General features: G+C 38.7%; 1 protein-coding gene across 2 annotated transcripts in view; it reads right to left on the minus strand.

Annotated features, from left to right (window-relative positions):
* The window catches only part of DSG2 (desmoglein 2), a 49,860-nt gene that overhangs the window by 17,700 nt on the left and 4,639 nt on the right, over positions 1-27,521 (minus strand). The window contains exons 2-8 of one of the 2 annotated variants that reach the window (XM_045886885.3): positions 11,797-11,832; positions 10,059-10,193; positions 5,973-6,134; positions 5,694-5,838; positions 4,515-4,681; positions 2,408-2,545; positions 1,886-2,071 (exon numbers count right to left, since the gene is read on the minus strand). In XM_045886885.3, the coding sequence (XP_045742841.2) occupies positions 1,886-2,071; positions 2,408-2,545; positions 4,515-4,681; positions 5,694-5,838; positions 5,973-6,134; positions 10,059-10,193; positions 11,797-11,832 (969 nt within the window). Of the gene's footprint in view, positions 1-1,885; positions 2,072-2,407; positions 2,546-4,514; positions 4,682-5,693; positions 5,839-5,972; positions 6,135-10,058; positions 10,194-11,796; positions 11,833-27,521 lie in introns of those variants that run through there. The other variant, XM_064577784.1, reaches the window with a different exon arrangement.

Here is a 27,521-nt window from a genome sequence, read left to right on the forward strand (position 1 = left end):
AACTACCTGGTGTTTAACGTTTTAAAAAACTGCCAAACTAGCTGTATCATTTTATGTTTCCACCAGCAAGAGATAGGAGTTCAGTTTTTGCATAATGTTGCCGATTGCTGGTGTTGTCAGTCTTTTTGACTATAGCCACTCAAGTAGATGCACTGTGCTATCTCTTATAGCTTTAATTTTCATCTTCCCTAATGACTAATGATGTTGAGTATCCTTTATGTGCATATTTGCTATCTGTATATCTTCTTCGTCTAACTTCCTTTGAATGGAATCTGACTATTGCTCTTAAAATTTGGAAGCAATTCTTTATATAATTGAGAGAGTAAATTTACAATTTTCTCAACCTGCTGTTGTCACTCTAATGCTAATTTTACTATTTTTTGCTATGCCCCCTTTGGTAGAAAGAACTATATCCCTTTTTGTGCTACCATGGTAGAGTGAGAATATTTCTAGAACTTCTATCATTCATCACTGACTTTCTCCTTATGTATTATTGGCTTTTTGTCTTAAGCATCTAGCAAGGTTGTACTCATATTCTATGACTAAGAGGACTGCTTACTTCTATATAAGGAGGCAAATCTATTTGTCTCTGATGCCATTATCCACTTCTTGCATAATCATAAAATGGGTCTTCCCTTTAAACATGAGGTAATCTTATTCTATTTTCCTTTGCTTTATAAGTGGTAGTCTAAGTGCATACAATAGCCTATTAGTAAATGGTGCACATAATTATTACCATGAAAATTCAAGTTAATATTTCTCTATTCTGTTATCATTATTCCTCTCTCTATGGTTGGACTTTACCTACTCTGTCATGTATTAAGTTTTTGTAAAAATTTAGAAACTTTTGGAATCAACTTTGTGTGTGATTAATGCAATAGTATTTTGAAAGCTGTAAGCCATTTAAAAATACATTGACATTCTTCCTTACTTATAATGTTAGATAAAAAAATCCATCCTATAATTTTTGTTTAAAAAATTCTGTGGGGGTAGGGGCATCTGGGTGGCTCAGTGATTAAGCATCTGCCTTTGGCTCAGGTCATGATCCCAGGGTCCTGGGATCGAGCCCCACATCGGGCTCCCTGCTCGGCGGGGAGCCTGCTTCTCCCTCTCCCACTCCCTCTGCTTGTGATCCTGGCTCTTGCTGTTTCTCTCTCTGTCAGATAAATAAATAAAATCTTTAAAAAAAATTCTGTGGGGGTAATAAATTTCAAATGTATAAGACCCATATGCTTAATAAGATTATTTTTTTTCACTGATTCAATTAAGCACAAGAAGTTAGGCCCCTGTGTTTCAAAATGTGACCCTCATACCACTTACATTAGAATCACACGTGGATTTCTGTTATAAAGGCATGTTCCTGAGCTCCACCCCACAGACTTGATCAGGGGGCCCAGGAACATGCATTTGGGGCATATAACTTTACAAGGTGACTCTTAGGCATAGTTAAGTATGAAGACAAATGGATTCAAGCTTTGTCAAGTTATTACAGCTTTTGTTTTTAGATGCTATTAGTGAGGTCTGGCTTTATGTTAAGTTGATCAAATAAGAGGTAATAAATTGGGGATAATTAGTAGAGGCAAGAGGTCATGATGTAAGGATGCCCCAGTCAGACACAGGTTGCAAGAAAGACAGGAAATGTGCTGAGCAATAATGATGCTGGTATCATGTTGTCAGATTAGGATTCGAGTTCCCTGATCTGAATTTGGACTGTAGTGTGACCATCTGCTAACTACAGAACTGGGGCAAACAGCGAGGTCTCCAATCTCAAATGTGGTGTCGATTGAGTATATAAAGCACTCCTAAGTGTTTGAGGCTTAAAATACAATCATTTCTTTCTCTGCACCAACTTTTCCCATTCCAATTTTGAACACTAAGTGCTTACCTTAATAAGGGTCACGATTCCTTCGTTTGTTTGAGTATCAGTTTCTATGTGGAAATAACCCATTTCATTTCCTGATACAAATGTAAAATTTGCTAACCAATTATCAGAGCCTATTTCATCTGCATCGAACACTTTTATGCGCATAACTTCTACATTGGCTTGATTTTCTTCAACTACCCATTCAGTCTGCAAAACATGAACATAGGGTTTTTATTTTAATGTAGCACAAACGTAAGTGATGTATTTTTAGGTAGGACTAAAATATGAGTAAGAAGATACATCTGTGGGCGCCTGGGTGGCTCAGTTGGTTAAGCGACTGCTTTCAGCTCAGGTCATGATCCTGGAGTCCCTGGATCGAGTCCCGCATCGGGCTCCCTGCTCGGCGGGGAGCCTGCTTCTCCCTCTGACCCTCCCCCCTCTCATGTGCTCTCTCTCTTTCATTCTCTCTGTCTCAAATAAATAAATAAAATCTTAAAAAAAAAAAAAAGAAGAAGATACATCTGTTATAAAAATAATAGTTACCATTCCATTTTTGACTACAGGTATATTGTCATTGACATCCAAAATATGAATCTGAACTTGAGCTTGTTTTACTGGTTTATCTGTAATTTGTCCATTGCCGTCTCTTGCTTCTACCGTCAAAGTATAGCTGCTGTGTTCCTGCAAGGCAATGAAAAATATCCATCTGGGGTGAAAATTGATCACTCCCAAATCTGTCTTTCTAGTTCATTTCATCATCAAGAGAATGAACCACAGCATATTTTATTCATAAATATGTTTTATGATCTGTTATTCATGTGAAGATGCTGTTTATTTGCCGTCAGAGCATTTCTAGAAGCCAGAAAAAGCCTAGAGAATTTGTTGGTAGTCAAATTCTTAAATATGGCATTGGTGACATTATCAGGAAATGAGTCCCTCCTTAAAATAGTCTGTGCACAAAGAAGTGCCATTCAAAATGTAGTTTGCTCTACAGGGAAGTGATGCGGAGTGGGGGGGGTGACTATAGGAATTGGTTCTCTCTTTATTTTTAGCTAAGAATTAAGCAAGGAAAACCTAGTCCCCAAGAAAACTTGGCTGGTGAGGAAAAAATGTGGTTGACTTTGTCCAAACATTCTGAGAGAGATGATTCTTAGAGAACCTGTCCTGGAGAATGATGTCTCACATGCTATTCCAAAGTGAGCCCTTCTCTTCCACACGGTCCCCTTATGGGGGCTCCATTTGGTAATGCTGGAGTGTAAGAAAAAGCGGGGGCAGCCAGTGCCAATGCATGGGGGTCCTGTGTGGGACAGAACAGCTCAGTGCAAGTCAGGACAACTAAGGCCCTGGAGCCAGTTGCTTGGATTCCATTCTGTCTTTGTCACTTGCTAGCTGTGCTGGATATACCCTTAATCCTTCTGACCCTTGGCTTCCTTCTGTGTAAAATGGGGATAATAACTGGATTTGCATCACAGAGTTTTTAGCTGGATTAAATGGGTTAATCTATGTAAAAGGCTTCAAATAGCACTTGGCACATGGTTGATGCCCAATAAGTGACAGACATCGTTATTGGCTACACTTGCCCTACTTCACAGACAGCAGCTTGTCACAAATCAGGATAGTTAAAAATAATACTTTTCCATTGTAATTTTATGTGGAAAGGTACAGAGTAGAATTTTAGGGAGTAATAACATTCTTTAGTTTTACAGAGATCCTGTTAGCGATGTTGGGCACAATCTTCTCCCTCTCTGGGCAAAATGAAATCATTTTCCCAAGTAATACAAAATATAGTGACTGCACCTGGATGATGACTTATGTTTGATGACAATACAGTGTTCTTAGGATCATCCACATTTTCCTCGTGCACACTGTTAAAACCTTCATGTATGTAGCATTTAAAAAATCTTCTATTTCCTGTTTTCATCTAAAACTTTCCCTTTGAGTTAGAAATAAAAAAGTGAAATGTTTGAGAATAGCCTGCTCAGGAATCCCACTGAAATTTTCCTCCAATTTGGGATTTACAACGATTCTTTCCTTTACGAATATTTCTATTATCCTGAGTAGGACTCTTACGTCAGTCTCTGTTCCTCCCTCTATGTCTGTATTAGTGGTAGAGGAGACTCCTGATGTTTCATTACAGAAGGGCAAATTATGGAACATTGCTTTAGGATGCTCTAGCAAACAGAATCCTGACTGGAAAGGCCCTAGAACAGAGCTGTCCTCATGTTAAGTTTCCTAACAGTCAAATTTTAAAAAGTTAAAAAAAGGTGATACTACTAATTTTAAACAAATACATTTTATTTAACCCATGGTATCTTAAATACTATTGTGTCAACATGCAATCAATAGAATATTACTAAGGTGATATGTTACAATTTTTAATTCATGCTAAGTTTTTCCAAGCTGGTGACTTTTTTACATTTATAGCACATCTCAATTTGGACAAATCACACTTCAAGTGCTCAATGGCCACATATGGCTAATGGCTACCATACTGGACTGCACATCACTAGAAGAGGGTATTTCTAGGAGTTATCCTATAAATGAAGAATAGCTAAGAAAGTAAGAAAATTTAAAAAGAAATAAAGAGAAAGGAAAACCTGAAAAGATAAAGAAGAGTTTAAAAGATGAGCAACATAAAATACTAATTTACCTCTCTGTCCAAGGTGAAACTGGTTGTATAAATCTCCCCTGTGTCTTTATTTAGATGGAACACTGGAGGATAAGCAGGCTCCTGAGATACGATTCTATAGGAAATTTTAGAATTCAAGGTATTGGGCTCATCTGCATCTGTGGCGCTGATTTTCATCACAAGGGTATCTGGCATTAGAAACAAAGGTGTCCAAGGTGAAGCTCAACTTTAAGCACAAGTTATGTACATTATTATTTTCTTATAATTTCAGCCTGTTCACAAAAGGATTTCAAGTGCTTATCAAAATCACAGTTTACCAAGATGAAAACCTTTAATTGGATGAGAAAGTAAGTGTGAATGGGGTGCAGAAATAGGAAAGATAAGAAGAGGGCAAGCCTGCAAATTTATTTATAATAGTTCTAATAATCAATACAAAGAAAGAAGGATGAACAGGTACAAATACATGGTTAGTAAAATACAAACAATTCAGGAGAAGCATAGCAGTTCTTTATATTATGATCAAAGAGAAATCTCTCCTGCAAGTCTTCACATGGACCACTGCATTGGACCATGTTGTCAATAAACCCGACAATAGGAATAATGTAAGTCAAAGGTCAGCGAACTACGGCCAGTGGGCCTAAGCCAAAGCCAGCCATCTGTTTCTGTAAATAACATTTTATGGGAACACAGCCACTCCCATTTGTTCAGAGGTGTCAATGGCTACTTTCCAGCTACAAGGCATCACAGTTGCTACAGAGACCTAACCCATCCCATTGATCTGCCATGTCTGTTCTTTTTTTTTTAAAGATTTTATTTATTTATTTGACAGAGAGAGACACAGCGAGAGCAGGAACACACACAGGTAGAGTGGGAGAGGGAGAAGCAGGCTTCCCGCCCAGCAGGGAGCCCGATGCGGGGCTTGATCCCAGGACCCTGGGATCATGACCTGAGCCAAAGGTTTAATGACTGAGCCACCCAAGTGTCCCTGCCATGTCTGTTCTGAGGGTAAAAAAAAGATGTCACGTAAAGCCTTCAGAATTTATCACAGAAAAAGCAGTTCCAAACCTAGAGGGATAGGTTTATTACCATTTGTCCTGTGGTAGTACTTAGCCTCCATCAAGATATAGGATTTAGCGTTCAGTTACATAATGGGGTTAATATGACTGGTGGTACTCATTCATAAAATTAACAAGCTCTGACCTGCGGCACTCAGCTCTTCAATAGACCCAGCAAAGACGTCCTGTGTGAACACTGGCTCATTGTCATTGATATCTAAAACTTTAATGCGGAGTTCTAATGGTTTCTCCAGATTGTTTCCTCTTTCATCCAAAGCATAACCAAATAGCTGAAATCATGACATAAATAATAGAAGAGATTAAATGTAAGCTAAAGTAATTAAATTACCACAATATAAAAACAAATCATAACTATTACCAAAGAAAAACTGCAAACTAATTAATGTAAAACTGTTCTCCTTACCAGAAAACTCGGCGTTTCTTCTCGATCAAGAATCCTGGTGATGTTCAATTCTCCCGTGTTTTTATTAAAGACAAACACACCAAACGGTGACTCTGTGATCCCTTTTCCAGTGTATTTGTATGTAATTTTTAGTCCTCTTTCTATGGCAATATCAGAATGTATCTAACATGAAAATAACAGAAGAACGCCCCAAGTTAAACTCTCTGTAACTTACATGCACATATTTTTAATGGAAAATTTCCCTCTGAAGTTGTCATAATGTTGATAGGAGGGAGGGGGGAGGACACAAGCACTCAAGAGAAGATGTGCTGATGTCAGAGAACCTGGGTTCAAATCCTGTCTCAGCCACTCACTGGTTATGTGATACTAAGAGTTACTTAACCTCTCTGTGCCTCAGTGTTCCTATCAGTAGAGTGGGGAGACACTACTGCATACCTCTTATGGTTGCTATGAAACTAAGATATCATTAGGGGTATATCTTGGGAGGACAGATTTCAAATTTAGCACATGAGGAGGGGCGCCTGGGTGGCTCAGTCAGTTAAGCATCAGACTCTTGATTCTGGCTCTGGACGTGATCTCAGGGTCATGAGATTGAGCCCAGTGTCCGGCTTCACGATGGGTGTGGAATCTGCTTGAGATTCTCTCTCCCTCTCTCTCTGCCCTTCCCCCCCGCGCTCTCTCTCTCTCTCTAAAAAATAAAAAATAAATAAAATAAAGTTTATAATTAGCACATGAAGAAAAAATTGCAGTGTCAAAATCACCTCTATAAATCCATTCAATCATCTGGAAAGTCTGAATAAGGCATCCTTCTATAGAAGGATTAAAAAAGTCAAGCACCTTCCCTGCTTGGAATGCCTCAGGAAATTCATGCATCTAACCCATTTCTAATGTCTTTGGTAGTCGTCTTTTTTTTTCTATAAATAATTTCATTCGTGTCCGTAATTCTTCATTAGTAAATGTGTCTCTGTGGTCCCCTATTGGTTCCTTAATATTCTTCTTCAGACATCTTAGAAGCCATGGCCACTCACCTACCTGATCACTTCTTTGTCCTGAAACCTGGGGATTAGTTACACTTCCTTCCTATAGGTTTCCCAACGTGCACTGGGGGTGGGGAACTGCTGTCGAGAATGACCAAGGAGACTGCAGATGGGGGCCTCCAACCTCCTGCTACACCACACCAGCTCTGCTCCTGGAGTGGAACGGTGAACCTGGGGCAGTCCATGATTACCTGAGCTTCTGTCTCCATCAATCTGCCTTTCTCTTTCTCTTGTGCTTCTGTCTGTCTCTGTTTTTTGCCAAGTATATGCATATATATACAAACATGTATGTGTGTGTGTGTGTGTGTGTGTAGTATTTCTAAAGAATTCTAGGTCTTCATGTACTAGTTATATATATATATATATATATATATATAGTTATATATTACATCATGCTATTTAGGTTAAAAATAACCTAAATGAAACTGAGTGTGGACATAACTGTTGGTTTTTTTATATTTATGTATATACATAAGAGTATGTAAGTATACACATACTTATGAATTTCTTAAGATTTAGAGGATACTACACTGTTGACAGTATTACCTTTACAAAGAGAATTTGGAAAGTTGGGGAAATTCAACAAGAACTTTTACTTCTTATGTAAATTTTAATATGTAACAACTTTTTATGTAAATTTTACATATGTAACAACTCATGTAACAAAAATGTACTATAAATATAAAATTACTAAGAACAACTAATGCTTACTGAATCCCAAAGAATCAATGCATTTTGGAGAAACCTATTGAAAAAAATGTATGAGGGCGCCTGGGTGGCTCAGTTGGTTAAGCGACTGCCTTCGGCTCAGGTCATGATCCTGGAGTCCCTGGATCGAGTCCCGCATCGGGCTCCCTGTTCGGCAGGAAGCCTGCTTCTCCCTCTCCCACTCCCCGTTTGTGTTCCCTCTCTCGCTGTGTCTTTCTCTTTCAAATAAATAAATAAAATCTTAAAAAAAAAAAATGTATGAATGACTCAAACACCTCAGACAACCAAACCAAACCAGCAAATATAATTGCTTGTATACATACTATTATGTAAAGCCATAATTAAAAATTCGAATTTTAGAAGGCTTTTATGAAAAAAATATGTTCCTAGACAGAGGAAATCATTGTCTTCTGTTCTGTAGCTGCTCTTCCTTTGAAGGAGCTCGTTTACAATTTGGAACGATAAAGATAATACTTGGATATGAACATGTATTCATTCACACATGTCTCATGAGCCCCCACTGGATGTTGGCATTGCTTGGGGGTACAGGGCATGAGCTGTGAGCCTAAGAACTAAGCCCCTGCCGCCAGGGAGCTTACACTCTACTAAGGAAGCCAGACAACAAGCAAGCAATGTATAGCATGTCATGTAGTGGAATGCACTATACCCAGGCTGAAATGGGGGGAAAGGGATAGAGAGAGATGGGGTGAGGCAGAAAAGGGAACTCTTTTAAGGGATGACACTTGGGCAAAGGCTTGATGCTGTGAGATACTGCAAGTATCTATGGGGAGGGGAATCCAGGCACAGGGAATAGCAAGGGCCAAGGGTGAGGAGCTGGGAAGAATCTGTTGGTTTAGGGATGTAGGAGAGTGAGAGACGGCGGCGGGTTGGGTTGTTAGGAGCTGAAGTTAGAAAGGAGGTCTTGTATTAGAACTCTACAGGTAAGAGTAAAGAATATTCCTTCCACTGCAGCAGGAAGGTTGAACATTGGGGGTGAACATTGAAAGCCCTTCATAAGGGGGTGAACATGCTTTGATTTGTCTTTTTAAAAGATCACTCTGGCTGCTTTCTGGGGAATGGACTGTGGCAGGGTGGGGGATGGCAAGAGCGAAGCAGGCAGACAAGGTCAGGGGCTCTTTTGCTGGCTCAGGTCAGAGATGACACTGACTTGGACGATGGGGGTGGCCATGGAGAGAAGTGAGCAGATCTGGAATATATTCTGGAGGTAGAACTAATAGTGTCTGCTACATTTTTGAAAAACTGGGTAGAATTATAGTGTCATTGACTGAAATGGGTAGAACTGATGGAGGACAGCTTCAGGGGACAAATTAAGGGCTCAGGTGTGCACATGCTAAGTCCGAGATACATACTAGCAGGATTACCATCTAATTTATCAAAAATAGGACACTTTGAGAGTGAAAGGGGGTTATCAATTATTAGGTCAGGACAATGGGTATACACCAAGGATGTATGGTCACCCTCCCTATTAGATACCAGTTCTTTTCATTTTGAAAATTACTTTTTATATGTAGAGTGGCAGAATATGCCATCCCCAAATATGTCACTTTGGTGTAGTATTAATTTGAGCTGAAAGCAATTGAAAAGCAGATTCAAGAAAAGTTCTCTGCCCTTCCCCTATGTGCCTAAAAGCAGTCCATAAATTTGTAAAGGTGTCCTCCCTCCCTTCTCTACCAGGAAGGACAAAATTTAATCATCAGAGACAACTTCAGACCCTTATCAGCTCAGAGAAGACACCAAGCATCCACATAATGAACTGTATTAACTAGCCTATCTCTATCACTGGCTCCCCATATATTGACCTTCCCACAATTTTCCATCCCTAGAGATTCAAGGACCTTTTCCTTTGTCTTGTCACGTCTCTAAAGTTTACTGTTGCTTTGCTAAGATGCTTTATAAGCCCCAATTCCAACCAAACCTTTGAATTATTCATCTCTGGGTACTCCCATGTGTTATAGGAGCAATACACACATTAATAAACTTGTTTGTTATTCTCCTGCTAATCTGTCTTTTGTCAGTCCAATTTATAGGGCACCAGCCAGAGAACGGAGGGGGGATAGCAGGAAAAAGAATTTTTCCTCCTCTACATATAATATCCTCTTTTGAGTATTGTAGCCCTCTCAATTAAACGAAGATTCAACCAGTGTCAGATCCCTGACTCTTAGGTGAATCAAAGCCCCAGATTCTATAATACATATAGAATATTAAAAGACTCATTAAGTACATTATATTATTCTCTTTAAATTTAAAAATGAACATAAAAGTCTTCTCCCACTATATTTCAACAATATACATATATTTCCTATTTCTCTGTAGAAGGTACCTTGGCAATCGGATTCCTTTTGGACAGATCCTCTCCTTCCCGAAGTGCCACAGGGGCAGTGATCCAGGCACGCTTTTGCCGAACTAAGTGAGTGTGTTTAGGAAGCAGAGTATTTTCATTTCTTGTGTTTAAAATCTACAACAATAAAATATTGTCAAAAAATTATTAAGTATCCTAAAACATTAGTATGGTATTCTGTAATTTACTAAAACTTTAAAAATAGTTATGCAAATCTTAAGGTATAAATTTCATATTTTTTAACAGGGTTCATTTTCAAAGGGGAAGTATATACACTCTAACAAACTCCACGGGCATTCAAGAAATTGTCTCTAAACCAGTAGAACAGTATAGTTTTGTTTTTATCAGTAAGAATAGATTTCCCAGAGTGAAGAGTTACAAAGGCTTATTAAAGTGTCCAGACTAAGGCCTAAGATGCCTTAGGGCCTATGCTAAGCCCCACATCAATACATTGGAACCTAACTAAATTTCTGTGTTTGGATCTCCCAGAAAAGGAAGGCCTAGGCCAAGCAGTCAGCCCTGCCCTGCTCAGGACCTTATCTTATCTGCCCCAGCTCCAAAGTGACTCTGCTCTAATCAATCAGCAAATACCCAGTGTATGACTTCCTATTCTTGCTGGCTTTGGTCTATAAAACCCTCTTACTTTGTATAACTCTTTCCTAGACTGGATGCTTCCCTATTCATGATCACTGAATAAAGCCAACCAGATCTTTTCAAGATTTATGATCACTGGATTGTTCTTTTAACAGCCTAGAGTAATTGAGTGACCATAAAAATTGGCAAATTAAGAAATAATATAGTGTGTCAAAAATTCTTTCCTTACCGAAAATGAAGTTTCATTTTTCTGTGGTGGCTGATAGTTTAAAAATGAATTATTAAATGTTTTAAAACTAAATCTTAGTAACTAACCTGTGGCATCAATTTAACTGAAATCTAGTGAAACTGTCAGTTAATGAATTTATTGTTTAAAGGATGAGGTAAAGGATTAAACTGTCCACTTTTGTTTTCAGAACCTTAAGTAGAAAAGATTTATTCTATATATTTTCAGTTGGGCTTTAATGGACAAACATTTTATGCAAGGAAAATTTCAATACAGCTGACCTAGTATATTAAGATCAGAAATGATTATTATACTAGGTTTATCATCTTACTTATTGTGTTGCTCTATATAACATGTATTTTTTTCAGAATATACTGGTTATCACTAGGTCATTGATTTTTTAAATTTTTAGTTGAAAAAATTTTTCTAGGACTTAAAAAATTAAATTATGTAACAAAAGAGCAAAATAACATTACAGTTCAGAATGTAAAATACAAAACTTTATTCTACTTTTTCTCTTACACTTCAGAGTATTCACTGTTTACTGCTTGATGATCTTGTCTTATGACCTTACAGTTGCACATGTATAAAGCTCTTTGTCCTATAAAAATGGAATTACATCATACATCTTATTCTGCCCCTTGATTTTTCATTCAGTACCTCATCGTGGACATTCTTCATGTACCATAAGTTGTTTTACCATCTATCAATGAACATTTAGATTGCCACAAAATGCTGCATTGAACATCCCTGGATATATGTTCTGTGCACTTGACTGAGTGGGAATGGCTAGCTCTAAGGGACTGTGCATTTTTAATCTGGTAAGGCATAGCCAAATTGCCCTCCATGAAATTAAGCCTCTGAGTCCAAAACACAGAAATGATCCTCTTGGTTCCTTACCTCTAAATGGAGTCCATTTCCAAAGTTAAAGCAGATCTGGAAAATAAAATTATTTATTTGTTGTTTGATATAATTTATCACTCAGTTCAGTTTAAATACTTATTGATAACTTACCACGTAAAGTAGTATAGATATTTAAAAAAGGTTTAACCACCACCATTACTATCCTTGTTTGTAAAAAAATATTTAATTTTCCCCTTTGTCCACCCTCCACCCCCCCATGACCAGGGCCAGAGACAGGAATCTACATTCTTCTTGATCCACACTGCCTCCTCCAGGAAACTCAGAACACAACTAATAGCTGAAAAACAAAAATAAGAACCCTCCATCTCATGTTCTCAGGGACCCACACAACTTTCCTCAAGGCCTTTAGTGTGAAATATACCCTCCACTCCTGGCTCTCCTAACTCCCATCATTTCCAGGGTCACCCACATGACTGCCCATATTCAGATTTCATACTTAAATCCCACCAACTCTTTTCTTTGGTTCTTATCGAGAACTGTCACACTTTGGGCTTCATCATCACACAGAACTACATTACAGTTATGCTTACTCTAAAATCTGCACAATAGGGGAGCACCTGGATGGCTCAGTTGGTTAAGTGGCTGACCCTTGATTTTGGCTCAGGCCATGATCTCAGGGTCGTGAAATCCAGCCCCACCTCGGGCTCCATGCTCTGTGTGGAGCCTGCTTAAGATTCTCTCTCCCTCTGCCCCTTCCCACTATGCCCTCTTTCTTTTTCTTTTTTTTTTTTTTTTAAGATTTTTATTTATTTATTTGACAGAGAGAGACACAGTGAGAGAAGGAACACAAGCAGGGAGAGTGGGAGAGGGAGAAGCAGGCTCCCCGCCGAGCAGGGAGCCAGATGCGGGGCTCGATCCCAGGACCCTGGGACCATGACCTGAGCCGAAGGCAGACGCTTAATGACTGAGTCACCCAGGCGCCCCACCCTATGCCCTCTTCCTAAAAAAATAAATTAAAAAAATCTGCACAATAAAATCCTATCCTACCCTCTTTTGCTTCCCTTTCTTTTTTTTAAATTTAAATTCAATTAGCCAACATATAAAACATCATTAGTTTCAGATGTAGATTTCAGTAATTCAACAGTTGCATATAACACTCAGTGCTCATCATATCACGTGCCCTCCTTTTTGCCTGTCACCCAGTTACCCCATTCCCCCATGTACCTCCCCTTTAGCAAACCTCAGTTTGTTGCCTAGAGTTAAGAGTCTCTCATGGTTTGGGGTGCCTGGGTGGCTCAGTCGTTAAGTGTCTGCCTTCGGCTCAGGTCATGATCCCAGGGTCCTGGGATCGAGCCCCGCATTGCATTGGGCTCCCTGCTCAGCGGGAAGCCTGCTTCTCCCTCTCCCATTCCCCCTCCTTGTGTTCCCTCTCTCTCACTGTGTCTCTGTCAAATAAATAAATAAAATCTTAAAAAAAAAAGAAGTCTCTCATGATTTGTCTCCCTCTCTGATTTATTCCCATTCAGTTTTCCCTCCCTTCCCCTATGATTCTCTGTGCTATTTCTTATATTCCATAGAGTGAAACCATGTAACTGTCTTTCTCTGATTGACTTATTTCACTCTTGCTGCCCTTTCTTTATAGTCCAATAATCTCTTGGTTTCACTTTTCCCTTGACTTAATTTAAACCAGTTCTTTTTTAAATTTTCTTTTAAAAATTTTTAAAGATTTCATTTATGTATTTGACAGAGAGAGACACAGAGAGAGGGGGAACACAAGCTGGGGGAGTGGGAGAGGGAGAAGCAGGCTTCCTGCGGAGTAGGGAGCCCAATGTGGGGCTCGATCCCAGAATCCTGGGATCATGACCTGAGCCGAAGGCAGACGCTTAACGACTGAGCCACCCGGGCACCCCCCCCTTTTTTTAAGATTTTATTTATTTATTTGAGAGAAATTCTAAATTTTTTAGAATTTATTTATTTATTTGCACGAGCAGGGGGAGAAGCAGGGGGAGAGAGAGAGAGGGAGAAGCAAACTCCCCGCTCAGTGGGGAGCCCATCGCGGGGCCTGATCCCAGGAGCTGGAGATCATGACTCCAGCGGAAGTCAGATGCTTAACTGACTGAGCTACCCAGATACCCCTAAGCCAGTTCTTTCTAACATGGTAGCCACATGTGGCTATTTACACTTAAATTATTTTAAATTAATAATTCATTTGCTCACTGTTCACATGAAGCAAGTGGCTTGAAAACATTTCCAACACTGCAGACAACTCTATTAGACAATGCTAGTAGATTATTGTCAGCCATTCCAAAGATGTTGTCGGTGACTCTGGGACCCCTCAGTCTCTTGACTTTCTAATATTCCTGCCTCACTTTTCCCCCAACCCTGTGAGCCCGTTGCTCTCTTTGACTCTGGCACTGTACTGGCAACAATGCTAGACAGGGCCATAGAGGCTGCATGGACCCATCACATCCATTCACTTTCTAACAGCTGCTCCCTCCACAGAGGTGGTGACTCCTTTCTAGGGTGACCATGTGTTTACTTTTGCCCAGGAGAATCTCGATGACACCTGCTGTGCAGGCTTCCCATCTGTATAACCCATTCATTCTCAAAAGTGTGCTCATTCAGACCATAAATTATATAGTTACCTTATCTTTGTATAGTAGCCCTAACATACCATTCCACACTTGAGGAGACAACCCCAATCACACGGATCACACCTCTGAACCCACTCACTCTTAGATGACCCCACTTTTTATCTGATTGAGATTGTATCTTCAATCCTCCTCTCCTTCCCTGCCTTCTCCAAGACAGAGGTGTCTTGATTCCCTTCCAAGGTTAACCATCATCTGTATGCTTTATCTTCAACTTTCTACTTATTCCCCCACATTTACCTTCTCAAGAACCTTGTTCCTTCCACTAACTTTTTAAAAAAATTTTTTATTGTTATGTTAATCCCCATACATTACATCATTAGTTTTAGATGTAGTGTTCCATGATTCATTGTTTGTGCACAACACCCAATGCTCCATGCAGAACGTGCCCTCCCTAATACCCATCACCAGGCCAACCCATCCTCCCCCCACTCCTCTAGAACCCTCAGTTTGTTTCCCAGAGTCCATCGTCTCTCACGGTTCGTCTACCCCTTCGATTTCCCCCCCTTCATTCTTCCCCTCCTGCTATCTTCTTTTTTTTTTTCCTTAACATATATTGCATTATTTGTTTCATAGGTACAGATCTGAGATTCAACAGCCTTGCACAATTCACAGCGCTCACCAGAGCACATACCCTCCCCAGTGTCTATCACCCAGTCAGTCCATCCCTCCCATCCCACTCCCCACTCCAGCAACCCTCAGTTTGTTTCTTGAAATTAAGAATTCCTCGTATCAGTGAGGTCATATGATACATGTCTTTCTCTGATTGATTTATTTCACTCAGCATAATACCCTCCAGTTCCATCCACGTCATTGCAAATGGCAAGATCTCATTCATTTTGATGGCTGCATAATATTCCATTGTATATATATATACCACATCTTCTTTATCCATTCATCTGTCGATGGACATCTTGGCTCTTTCCACAGTTTGGCTATTGTGCACATTGCTGCTATAAACATCGGGGTGCACGTACCCTTTCTGATCCCTACTTTTGTATTTTTGGGATAAATACCCAGTAGTGCAATTGCTGGATCATATGGTAGCTCTATTTTCAACTTTTTGAGGAACCTCCATACTGTTTTCCAGAGTGGCTGCACCAGCTTGCATTCCCACCAACAGTGTAGGAGGGTTCCCCTTTCTCCACATCCCCGCCAACATCTGTCATTTCCTGATTTGTTAATTTTAGCCATTCTGACTGGTGTGAGGTGGTATCTCATTGAGGTTTTGATTTGGATTTCCCTGATGCCGAGCGATGTTGAGCACTTTTTCATGTGTCTGTTGGCCATTTGGATGTTTTCTTTGGAAAAATGTCTGTTCATGTCTTCTGCCCATTTCTTGATTGGATTCTTTGTTCTTTGGGTGTTGAGTTTGATGAGTTCTTTATAGATTTTGGATACTAGCCTTTTATCTGATATGTCATTTGCAAATATCTTCTCCCATTCTGTTGGTTGTCTTTTGGTTTTGTTGACTGTTTCTTTTGCTGTGCAAAAGCTTTTTATCTTGATGAGGTCCCAATAGTTGATTTTGCTTCCCTTGCCTTTGGCGATGTTTCTAGGAAGAAGTTGCTGCGGCTGAGGTCGAAGAGGTTGCTGCCTGTGTTCTCCTTTAGGATTTTGATGGACTCCTGTCTCACATTGAGGTCTTTCAACCATTTCGAGTCTATTTTTGTGTGTGGTGCAAGGAAATGGTCCAGTGTCATTCTTCTGCATGTGGCTATCCATTTTTCCCAACACCATTTGTTGAAGAGACTGTCTTTTTTCCATTGGATATTCTTTCCTGCTTTGTCAAAGATGAGTTGACCATAGAGTTGAGGGTCCATTTCTGGGCTCTCTATTCTGTTCCATTGATCTATGTGTCTGTTTTTGTGACAGTACCATACTGTCTTGACGATGACAGCTTTGTAATAGAGCTGGAAGTCCGGAATTGTGATGCCACCAGCTTTGCTTTTCTTTTTGAACATTCCTCTGGCTATTCGGGGTCTTTTCTGGTTCCATACAAATTTTAGGATGATTTGTTCCATTTCTTTGAAAAAAGTGGATGGTATTTTGATGGGGATTGCATTGAATGTGTAGATTGCTGTAGGTAGCATTGACATCTTCACAATATTTGTTCTTCCAATCCATGAGCATGGAACGTTTTTCCATTTCTTTGTGTCTTCCTCAATTTCTTTCATGAGTATTTTATAGTTTTCTGAGTACAGATCCTTTGCCTCTTTGGTTAGATTTATTCCTACGTATCTTATGGTTTTGGGTGCAGTTGTAAATGGGATCGACTCCTTAATTTCTTTCTTCTGTCTTGTTGTTGGTGTAAAGGAATGCCACTGACTTCTGTGCATTGATTTTATATCCTGCCACTTTACTGAATTCCTGTATGAGTTCTAGCAGTTTTGGGGTGGAGTCTTTGGGGTTTTCCACATAAAGTATCATATCATCTGCAAAGAGTGAGAGTTTGACTTCTTCTTTGCCGATTTGGATGCCTTTTATTTCTTTTTGTTGTCTGATTGCTGCTTCCACTAACTTTTTATCTTTACTCACCACTGGCTAATTAAACATGTTTATGTCCTTTCCATTGGCTAACCAAATATATTAAGATCTTCCCTACCTTAAAAACAAACAAACCTTCCCTGTTTCTGTGAACATTTAATCCGCATGTATTCTTTTTTTTTTACTATGACTTCAAACTGAAATTGTCTATATTTATTGCCTTCACTTTCCCACCTTTTATTTGTGTATTAATTTATGATTATCTGCCTTAAATTTGGATTTTCTGTCTTGTTTGCCTTTTCTCACCTACAATCCAGGTTCTATGAAGCCCTTGCTGATAAATCATGGAAAATAAGGCTTTCTCTAAAATGTCTAAGTCTCTTTCACCTATCCACTTCTCTTTGAAGGCTTCTTGCGGGGTGTGTTCTACATGTGGATCCTTCCCCTTTCTCTTTCCTCTGCCTTGTTCATATTCTTATCTCTACCCCTGTAAAGAGAAACTCAAGGATAGTGGATGTTCAGTCTCTAGTTTGAGCCTCTATGGGGCAGACAAATGACCATGGCTCATTTTCTATTGTATGGCCAGATACATTATTTCTTCTGCACCTCATCCTCTTTATTATTGGCTAAAAATGCCAGAGGTATCTTTAGCCAAAGTTGTGCTCCCCAAATTCATGTATTTTCAAAGATGGCATGGTATGAAAAACAAGTGAAAGCAATGATGAATAGATTACTTCTCTCTGATGGGAATTTTTGAAAGGAAAGAGTAGTGACTGGATCCAACATTCCTCACTGTTACATCATCAGGAAACACTCTTAAAATGTAATATATTTCTTGCCTACCCATTTCTTTAGTTTGTACTGGCCATACTGAGGAATTGGCTAGATCCAATATTTACCACATTTATTCTTCCCTAAAATCTTACTTGGCCTAGCAAAAAAGGTATAATAATTACATGGTATTTTATTAAATGTTATCATTCTGACTAAATATCATGTTTCCTTAGTACATAAATAAAAGGGGGCAGTTTATAGTTCCCTATTCAAATGCAAATTCTTTATCAGAGTATCTCCATTGATTTTTTTCCCCCCTGGAATATCCTTTCTAGACGTTATTTGTTAAGAAACACAGACAATCATATGGTTACAAACAGTGCTTCCTAAACTTGAATGTGCATTTTGCTCACTGGGAATCTTGTTTAAAAATAAAGATTTCAATTCAGTAGGTGTGCAGTTTAGCCTTCCACTCTGCTTTTCTAACCAGCTCTTAGGGGATGCTGACATTGCCAGTTCTTAAGTAGCAAGGTTGTAGAATGTGATGGAATATCAGTTGTTCGCCTATGGTTAAAGACAATGAAGTTCACCTATTCATTACAGTCTCAGTTCTTAACACATGAAACTTTGTCATTCTTAATTACTAATATCTTGAATGCAGAGAATCTTATATTTCATGCATTTAACATTAACAAATTTTAATTGCAAATATATACAAAAGTAGAGTGAATGAACATCCACTAAACAACACCTAGTTTCAATCATCTAGCACCCACTTTCTTTAAAAATAGATTTTTTATTTTTTTAAAATTTATTTATTTGAGAGAAGGAGAGAGAGAGAGCATGAGAGGGGGGAGGGTCAGAGGGAGAAGCAGGCTTCCCACCAAACTAGGAGTCTGATGCGGGACTGATCCTGGGACTCCAAGATCATGACCTGAGCCGAAGGCAGTTGGTTAACAAACTGAGCCACCCAGACGCCCTCATCTTAAAATTTCTGCAATTTGAATTCATTCATGCTTTCAATTTCCTGAGCTCCTACAATATGCTACTAGAATGTTCTTATCCTCTTGGATTCTTACTTGATGGAGAGATAGACAAAAATAGGTTGGGATAGCTGTAAAGAAAACTAAAGCAGGGACAGGGTGATGGAGAGTGATTGAGGACTGTGAGGAGGCTCTCAGAAGAGGTTTTATCTTCATAGAGACTGGACAGAATGGGGGAACAAGTCAGGCAGACTTTCCTGCAAAGGGAAGAGCCAGGCATGAGGTGGGAATGGTACCGGTGATCCAGGCTGGTGCTGTAAGGGGCGGGGTGAGTGAGTCAGTGGAGATGATGTCAGGGCTTTTGGGGTGCTGGTAATCTTGTTTCTTGATCTGGTTGCTGGTCACACGCTGTGTTCAGTTTGTGAAAATTCAGTAATACAGTACACTTGTGATATCTACACTTTTCCACGTGTTACACTAAAAAGTTACAGAAATTGATGTGCATCTTAAAGCCAAGCACATGACAATTTTCTGTCATCAAGTTCCTGTGGAGGATCAGAGAGGTTGTCAAACCAGGGTGAGCTGCTACTGGCACTTAGTGGGTAGAGAGCAAAGATGTAGCTCAACATCCTATAATGCACAGGACAGTTCTCCCAACAAAGCATTGTCTGGCTCCAAATGACAAAGTGCTGAGGTTCAGAAACCCTGATTTCGAACTTGCATCTCTGATTGGAAGTCACCATAATAACTAGAGTCAAGAAAGTCATACAAATTGCAGAGGACCGTGGATTTATGTAAACTTCCAAATGGGTAGCATATTGCAGACAATGTAAGCGGAATAACTGACATTTTCTGACTTCTGTCCTCCATCCCCACTCCTTCCCACTTCCCTTTGAACATTTCCAGCTCTGTAAGTTTGAGTGATGGCCTGTAGGGATGTTGTAAAAGGGTTCAAACATTGGAAGAATGCCTGGACATGATGACCATTATGGTTTCTCCCGAGTATGAAATCTATAGCTTTTTTTCTCACAGGACTTGGTGACAGAAGTCATGTGCAACATGCCTTTAAGACTGAAGAGGAAAAATAAACTTCTAGTCTCTCTAACCAAAGAAGTAATGTTTTTAGATGAAACAGACAAATCCTTCAATCCAATTTACTGAAGTTAAAAACAAGTTTTTGTTTTTACCATTGGATCCTATGCATCTTGTCAAAACTGGCCTTCCCAGTAACTGGCAAGAAAATAATTTTTCTTTTGGCAGAGGCACTAGGGAAAGTCATCACTGCAAAAATACTATCAATGTACTGTTTGTTCTCAAGGTTGGCACTTTTAGAAAAAAGACTTCCTGTTCTGAAGTCACCTTAATGATTTAATAAGCAGAATCCAGGAGGCCTTATGAGTCATCCAATGACAGCTTCTCCTGATTCTGAATTTGAATTTTAGGTAGTTAAACTACATACTTTAAGTCTGAATGCAATAAATTACATGATTTGTCATAATCGTTTACCTGCTTTTCCAATGTTTGGGCTAATCTTAACGTAACAGATAGGATGCAGAGTAAGTCATGTTGAAGCTACCTTTAAAGAGGAAGATATTTTCCTTGGCAACATTTATTGCCTCAAAAAATTTTAAAATATGGATTTGGCAATGTGTGCTATCCTTGAGTTGTTAGATCACATGGTGAATTCTTATTTCAAGTTGAGTTTTGTGTAATCATAGACAGCTCCTATTTCTTCCTTGATAATAGACAAAGAAACTGAAGGTCCAGGAAAGTCAATGTTATTTTATTTAGTGTACATTTTTTGGCCTTTAAAACTTTTTTTATTTTATTTTTTAAGATCAAGACCTGAGCTGAGATCAGAGTTGGATGCTTAACTGACTGAGCCACCCAGGCGCTTTAAAAAAATCAAGAGTTGCTAACAAGTGATTAAATGTAAGCTTTTAAAATATTTAATCTTTTCTCTTCCCGACTATTTTCTAATAGGGATGTTAGCAGTGCTTCTCAAGCTTGAGTGGCATCAGAATCACCTTGTTAAAATACGGACTACTGAGCTCCACCAGTTTCCAATTATCGATTATCGGTCTGGGAGTCAGGGGGCGTAAGAATTTGTGTTCTAACAAGTTTCCTGGTGATGCTGATGCTGCTGGTCTGGGATCACACTTGAAAACGACTGTATAAAAGCAGAGTAGCAAAGGAAAAGGAAGAGAGCCTGGATAATTCATACACTGGATAATAAATCCTCAACTACAAAGATGTGTGAAACAACAGATTCTAAATTAGGAAATTCAGTAACTGAGTGATTTCTATCCCAAGAAGATTTTTCACTTCAGAAGTAATAATATAATAGGATTACTTGAAATAGGGTTTTCCACCGCTTTAAACCTTTTCTAGTTTAAGTTTTACTGATCTTGAGCATTTATTATTTGTGAAATATTTTACCATTTTATTGGTATTTGTTTTCTGTAACTGCTATGAATGCTTTTGGAATCAGGCAAAATATTAGTAAATATATATAATACATCTCACATTTTGATAGACAAAAATGATGGGTTGTTTCCACCTTTTTCCTGCAATACAGTCCTGAAAATTACACTTAAAAAAAAATGAAGAAAACCAGATTCCCACCCACACTCCCCAGAAGTTTAAGAAAACCAAGAGCTTCAGATTGCCACTTTTCACCATTTGATGGCACTGGTCTGTCAGTGGGGCAACAGTAGACTCCAAGGTTCAAAGTGGAAAATAGGCATTTTCAACTGGTCTCAAATAAATGGAGGCAAAATGTAAAAAAGTGAAAATCAAGGGCTTTAGAAAGTTGTATGAATCTTCTTGGGGGGACTACTATCTGTAAAATTAGGCAAATCTTAACTTATATTTCCTCTCTCTTTTCCTTCCTTTTTTGAATAATTCTAACTTGTAATGAAACTAAACCAATGATCTAGAAGTTCAGGCCAGACTGATGACTAACTGGGCAGTAAATATTTCTTTTAAACAAATGAATTTCAGGTTATTCTTCCAGCTTTCCCAAACATAGGAAGATACTTTGACTCTTGGGTTTTTAAAAAAAAAAATTTTTTTTTAAAGATTTTATTTATTTATTTGAGACAGAGAGAATGAGAGAGAGCACATGAGAGGGGGGAGGGTCAGAGGGAGAAGCAGACTCCCTGCCGAGCAGGGAGCCCGATGGGGGACTCGATCCAGGGACTCCAGGATCATGACCTGAGCCGAAGGCAGTCGCTTAACCAACTGAGCCACCCAGGCGCCCGACTCTTGGGTTTTTAAAGAATACTTCTGTGTCCCAGACAGTTAGCTAGTGACATAGACAAGTGACATGTAGATTCTGCTCTGAAACTTACAGTTCAGTAGGAGAGATAAAAAGTATATAAATTACTATAACATAAGGTAGAAAAACTTAACTGTAGGAATGACAGCTGCAAAAACAGCTCTGGGGAACTGGGGAGCTCAGAAAGGGAGAAATCCCTTTCTGCTAGGGAAATCAGGAGAGGTGTAGGGTAAGAAGTGGCACGGGGCTTGGCCTTGAGAGGGAGCAGAATCCATGTCTGTGCAGATTGGAGGTGGAAGGAAATGATCCATATCAAAGGCAGCATGTACCAGAACATGGAGATCGAGGGCAATGAACAAGAAGTTTGGCAGTTTGGCACCTAGACTATGTTACGGTGGCAAGTAGAAAAAACGGGACAAAAATTATGCTAAGATAATTCACTGACAGCTTCTGATTAGGGATGCTGTAACACTAGAGCTCCAGAAAGTTTTCTAGCAGTACTGTGTAAGGTGAAAGGCAGGTGACGGTTTGAGCATAAGTAATAAGCCAGAGGAGATGGAATGAGGACCAGCATAGGGTAATGGCACGAGGATGGATGGGTGAAGCCGAACCTTTCAGAGGACCCAACTAATCCTTGGCAATGCCCTGTGTGCGGAGGATAGGGGAAGGGGTCAGAGATACTGAAATTGTAAGTCTGAGTGGCTAGAAGGATGCAATTCTCAGAGCACAGCTTGTAGACATGCTAGGCTTAGGTCCTGGGGAAAGATATTACACAATAAAGAGTATGGCACTGTGGCTCAAAGGGAGGCAGGGATTGCACTCACTGTCCTAAAGGCAGTACTCTCCCAGCCCCGGATGTCACCACGCACTCTGCACCTCCCCTGACGTCCACTCATATCTGATATGTCTCCCAGTCGTGTGTGTACAGCATACTCTTCTACTGTGCTGGGCTGGAAAAGGAGATGAGAACCACTGCAGCTTGCTAGAGGTGAAAGGACTCTCAGTAGAATATTATGGAAGCAAAGGAAGGAGATATTTGAAGAAGAGATGATTAACAGTATTAAAACATGGTGATTGACCTAGGTGTCTTGCCCAATTTCTCAGCTAGAACTTTTGGGGTCTAAGGAGAGTAGATCTCTAAGATGAGAGAGGGGGTAAGGGCAATTTAATTTAATGTAATATTTTTATTTTTAAGTTTTTAACTTTTTCACTGAAGAATAATGGATATATACTATTGTATTTGGTTTCAAATGTACAACATAGTCATTTGATATTTATATACATTATGAAATGATCATCACAAGTCTAGGCAGTTAGGAGCTCTCATCATACGAGTTGTTACAATATATTTGATTATATTCTCTATGTATAACATAGAGAATATAGTCTTGTATATTTTCTAACTGGAGGATTATACCTCTTAATCCTCCTCTCACCTATTTCGCCTAACCTCCTAGCTCCCTCTGGCAACCGTATCTATGAGTGCTTCTGTTTTGTTTTTTAGATTCCACATGTAAATGAGACCGTATGGTATTTTGTCTTAACCTGTCTTACTTCCATTAGCATAATATCCTCTAAGGTCCATCCATGTTGTTGCAAATGGCAATATTTCATTTTTTTATAGCTGACTAATATTTCATCACACACACACACACCACATCCATTTATCGATGGACATTTAGGTTGCCTCCATTCTTGGCTTGCAATGAACATAGGAGTGCATATGTTATTTTTGGATAAATACCTAGAAGAGGAATCGCTGGATCTTATGGTATTTCTATTTTTAATATTTGAGGAACCTCCATACTGTTTTCCATAGTGGCTGTACCAATTTACATTCTCAGTCTTGGAAGACTGTATGTTTCTAGGAATTTATCCATTTCTTCTAGGTTGTCAATTTGTTGGCATATGAATTGTTCATAGTAGTCTCTTATGATCATTTGTATTTCTGTGGTATTAGTTTTAACTTCTCTTTCATTTCTGATTCTATGTGGGCCCTTTTTCTTTTTCTCTTGATGAGTCTGGCTGAAAGTTTATGAATTTTGTTTATCTTTTCAAAGAACCAGCTCTTGGTTTCTTTTCTATTTTTTTTTTTAATCTCTATTTTATTTGTTTCTGCTCTGATCTTTATTTCCTTCCTTCTACTAGCTTTGGGCTCTTCTTTTTCTACTTCCCCCCCCTTTTTTTTTTTAGATTTATTTATTTATTTGAGGAGGGGGGTAGAGGGAGACAGAAAATCTCAAGCTGACTCCATGGCCAGCTCAGAGCCTGATGTGGGGCCTGATCAGGACCTAAGATCATGACCTGAGCTGAAATCAAAAGTCAGACATTTAACGGACTGAGCCACTCAGGCGCCCCTCTTTTTCTAGTTCCTTTAGGTGTAAGGTTAAATTACCTATTTGAAATTTCTCTGGTTTCCTCAGGTGGGCCTCGATTGTTATAAAATTCCCTCTTAGAACTGCTTTTGCTGCATCCTATAGATTTTGGAACATTGTGTTTTCATTTTCATTTGTCTCAAGGTACTTTTTGATTTCCTCTTTGATTTCTTCATTGGCCCAATGGTTGTTGTGTTTGTGTTTTTTCCAGTTTCCTTCTTGTGGTTGATTTCTAGTTTCACACCACTGTGGTCAGAAAAACATGCTTGATAGGATTTCAACATTAAATTTATTGAGACTTGTTTTGTGGCGTAACATGTGATCCACCCTGGAAATGTACCATGTGCACTTGAGAAGAACATGTGTTCGGCTGTTTTTGGATGGAATGTTCTGTAATAATCTATTAAGTCCATCTGGTCTAATGTGTCATTCAAGGTCAATGTTTCCTTATTAATTTTGGGTCTAGATGATCTATCCATTGATGTAAGTGGGGTGTTAAAGTCCCCTACTATTATTCTATTACTGTCAATTTCTCCCTCTGTGTCTGTTAATATTTGCTTTATATATGTAGGTGCTCCTGTGCTGGGTGCATAAATATTTACAAGTGGTATATCTTCTTGTTGAATTGACCCCTTTATCATTATGTGATGCCCTTCTTTCTCTCGTTACACCTTTTGTTTTAAAGTCTATTTTGTCTGATATTAGCTACCTCAGCTTTCTTTCTGCTTCCATTTATAAGGAATATGTTTTTCTATCTCTTCACTTTCAGTCTGTGTGTGTCTTTATATCTGAAATGAGTCTCTTGTAGGCACCATACAGGCAGGTCTTGGTGTTTTTTATCCATTTAGCCACTCCGTGTCTTTGGATTGGAGCATTTAGTCCATTTACATTGAAGGTAATTATTGCTAGGTATGTATTTATTGCCATTTTGTCAATTGTTTTCTCATTGTTTTTGTAGTTCTTTGTTCCTTTCTTCTTTTCTTGTTCTCGTCTCTTGTGATTTGTGACTTTCTTTAGTGTTGTTTGGAATCCTTTATTTTTTGTGTATCTATTATGGGTTTTGGTTTGTGGTTACTAGGAGGTTCATATATAACAACCTATATATATAGCCATCTGTTTTAAGTTGGTGGTCACTTAAGTTTGAATGCTTTCTAAAAGCACAACATTTTTGCCCCTGCCCCTCACGTTTTATGTTTTTGATGTGATATTTATATATCTTATTTTGTGACTTCCTTAACGAATTATTATAGATATGGTTGATTTTACTAGTGTTATCCTCTTCTACCTATCTTGTTGCTGTTCCTTTTTGTGGAGGCTCTGTTGACCTAATTTCTAGGTCCCCTTCACAGGGAATTATTCTATATACAGTTGTAGATTTGTTGTGTCTGTGGAAAGAGGTGAGATCAGGATCTTCCTACACTGCCATCTGAACCCTCCTCCTAGTTTTATTTTATTTTTTAGTTTGCATAGTAGGGAACTTGAAAGAATAATGGGTAGTGTAGAATAGGGGGAATTTGAACTCTCTTACTCTCTTCTCATCTCATCTCTACCCAAATCTACCCTCTCATTCTCCAATCAGCCAGGTAGCACCAACTTGAATGATGAAAATAATTCCCATGAAGGTATAATTTTGATGTGAGACCTAGAAGTGTTCAGCACAGAGCAGGAGCTCAATAATATTAGTTGAATGAATGAACGCATAAAGGCTTAATCAACCAGAGAGATATTTGCAATTTCAAAAGAATAGAGATAAGTAAGATGAATCCCTAATCAGAACCTCTCACTATTCGTCTATCACCATTTCTCAATAGGGGTGCTACTGGCATTTCCAATAAGAAAAAAATATTAATGCGTGGCCAATTCTTCTTGACGGTTCTGAAGAATGCTGGAGGCTTACCATCCCTGGATTTGAGGTATTAAATACCAGTATAATCCCAGGCCTTGTGACAACCAAAGCACACCTTTCAAACCCCGGCCCCCCAACATTTTCTTGAGAACCATTGCTCCCAAACCAACCCTCCTGCCGGGCTGCACCCTCCCTCCCCTGTACTCTCTGTACTTTTCTGCCCGTCCTTGATCACAACATCCCAAATTCTGGAACATCTCCTTTAAAAAAAAAAAAAAAAAAAAAAAGGAAAAAACTGCTCCTAATCGGTCAACTACTATCACTTCTTTCTTGACCCTTTCCTGACCAACTCAACCAAAATTCATCTTTTTATTTTCTTAATGATTTGAACACCTCCCTAAAAATGCTTACTTATTAATTAGCCTTTTGTGGCTTCCATTGGTATCAAGAAGGCTGCACTCATCTTTCTCCATGGATTTTGTCTCACATTCTATGTTCCAGCTACAATGAAGTCCTTCACTTCTTCCAAAGAACCCACACCCTTGTCTTCAGGCCTTTGCATATACTCTTTTCTCTACGTAGAACATTCTTCTCCCTCCTTCTCTTCATATCATCTTCTCACTAATTTATAATTATTCTCAGATCTTGGCTGGGATGTTCGGTGTTGGAGCTCCTTCTGTAGGCTCCATAGTATTATTTGTTCTTTTATCATTACTCTTTTTACTATAACCCAATTGGAATTTAGACATTTACTTGTTTACTAGACCATAAACACCATGAGGGCAGAACATGTCAGGCTTTTTCATGGTCTCCCAATGTCTAGTATGTTGTTTAAAATTGAGCAAGGCATTAATAAACAGTGGTCCTATATGGTTAGTTTCTACATAGTTTTTCTTGTGAGCATCACCATATTACCATTAGATTATGGTATAAATCCTGCTGTTCTAGCTTCTTTTACTTTAGTCACTAAGCTTTGCATATAATAAAAATCTCAATAATTTTTAATAATTTGAAATAAAAATAGTACAATGTCATATGTGGTATACATTTGATAGTTTAAGATAAACTTATTGTAAGAAAACAATCTCTCATATATGGACTATATGTTTGAAAAGTGTTATTCAGCTTTTAAAACCTGTGGCACTTTGAAAAAGTTGTGATTAAGAAATGCTCAATTTGATCTAAAGCTCATTTATGATTTCAATTAAGGTTTCTGATTTTTCTATAATTTGGCGGTTTAAAAAATACCAAACCCTATTCAATGTGTAATTTTTTTCCATATAAATATTTGTATGCTTCATTCATGAATACAGTTTTGTAAAATTTAAACCAGTAATTCTCACTCTTATAGCTGTCTGATAATTA

Source organism: Mirounga angustirostris, unplaced genomic scaffold, assembly GCF_029215605.1.
Source record: "Mirounga angustirostris isolate CCGP_5_RB_7025 unplaced genomic scaffold, mMirAng1.0.hap1 SCAF_14, whole genome shotgun sequence".
In the NCBI taxonomy this organism is placed as follows: Eukaryota; Metazoa; Chordata; class Mammalia; order Carnivora; family Phocidae; genus Mirounga; species Mirounga angustirostris.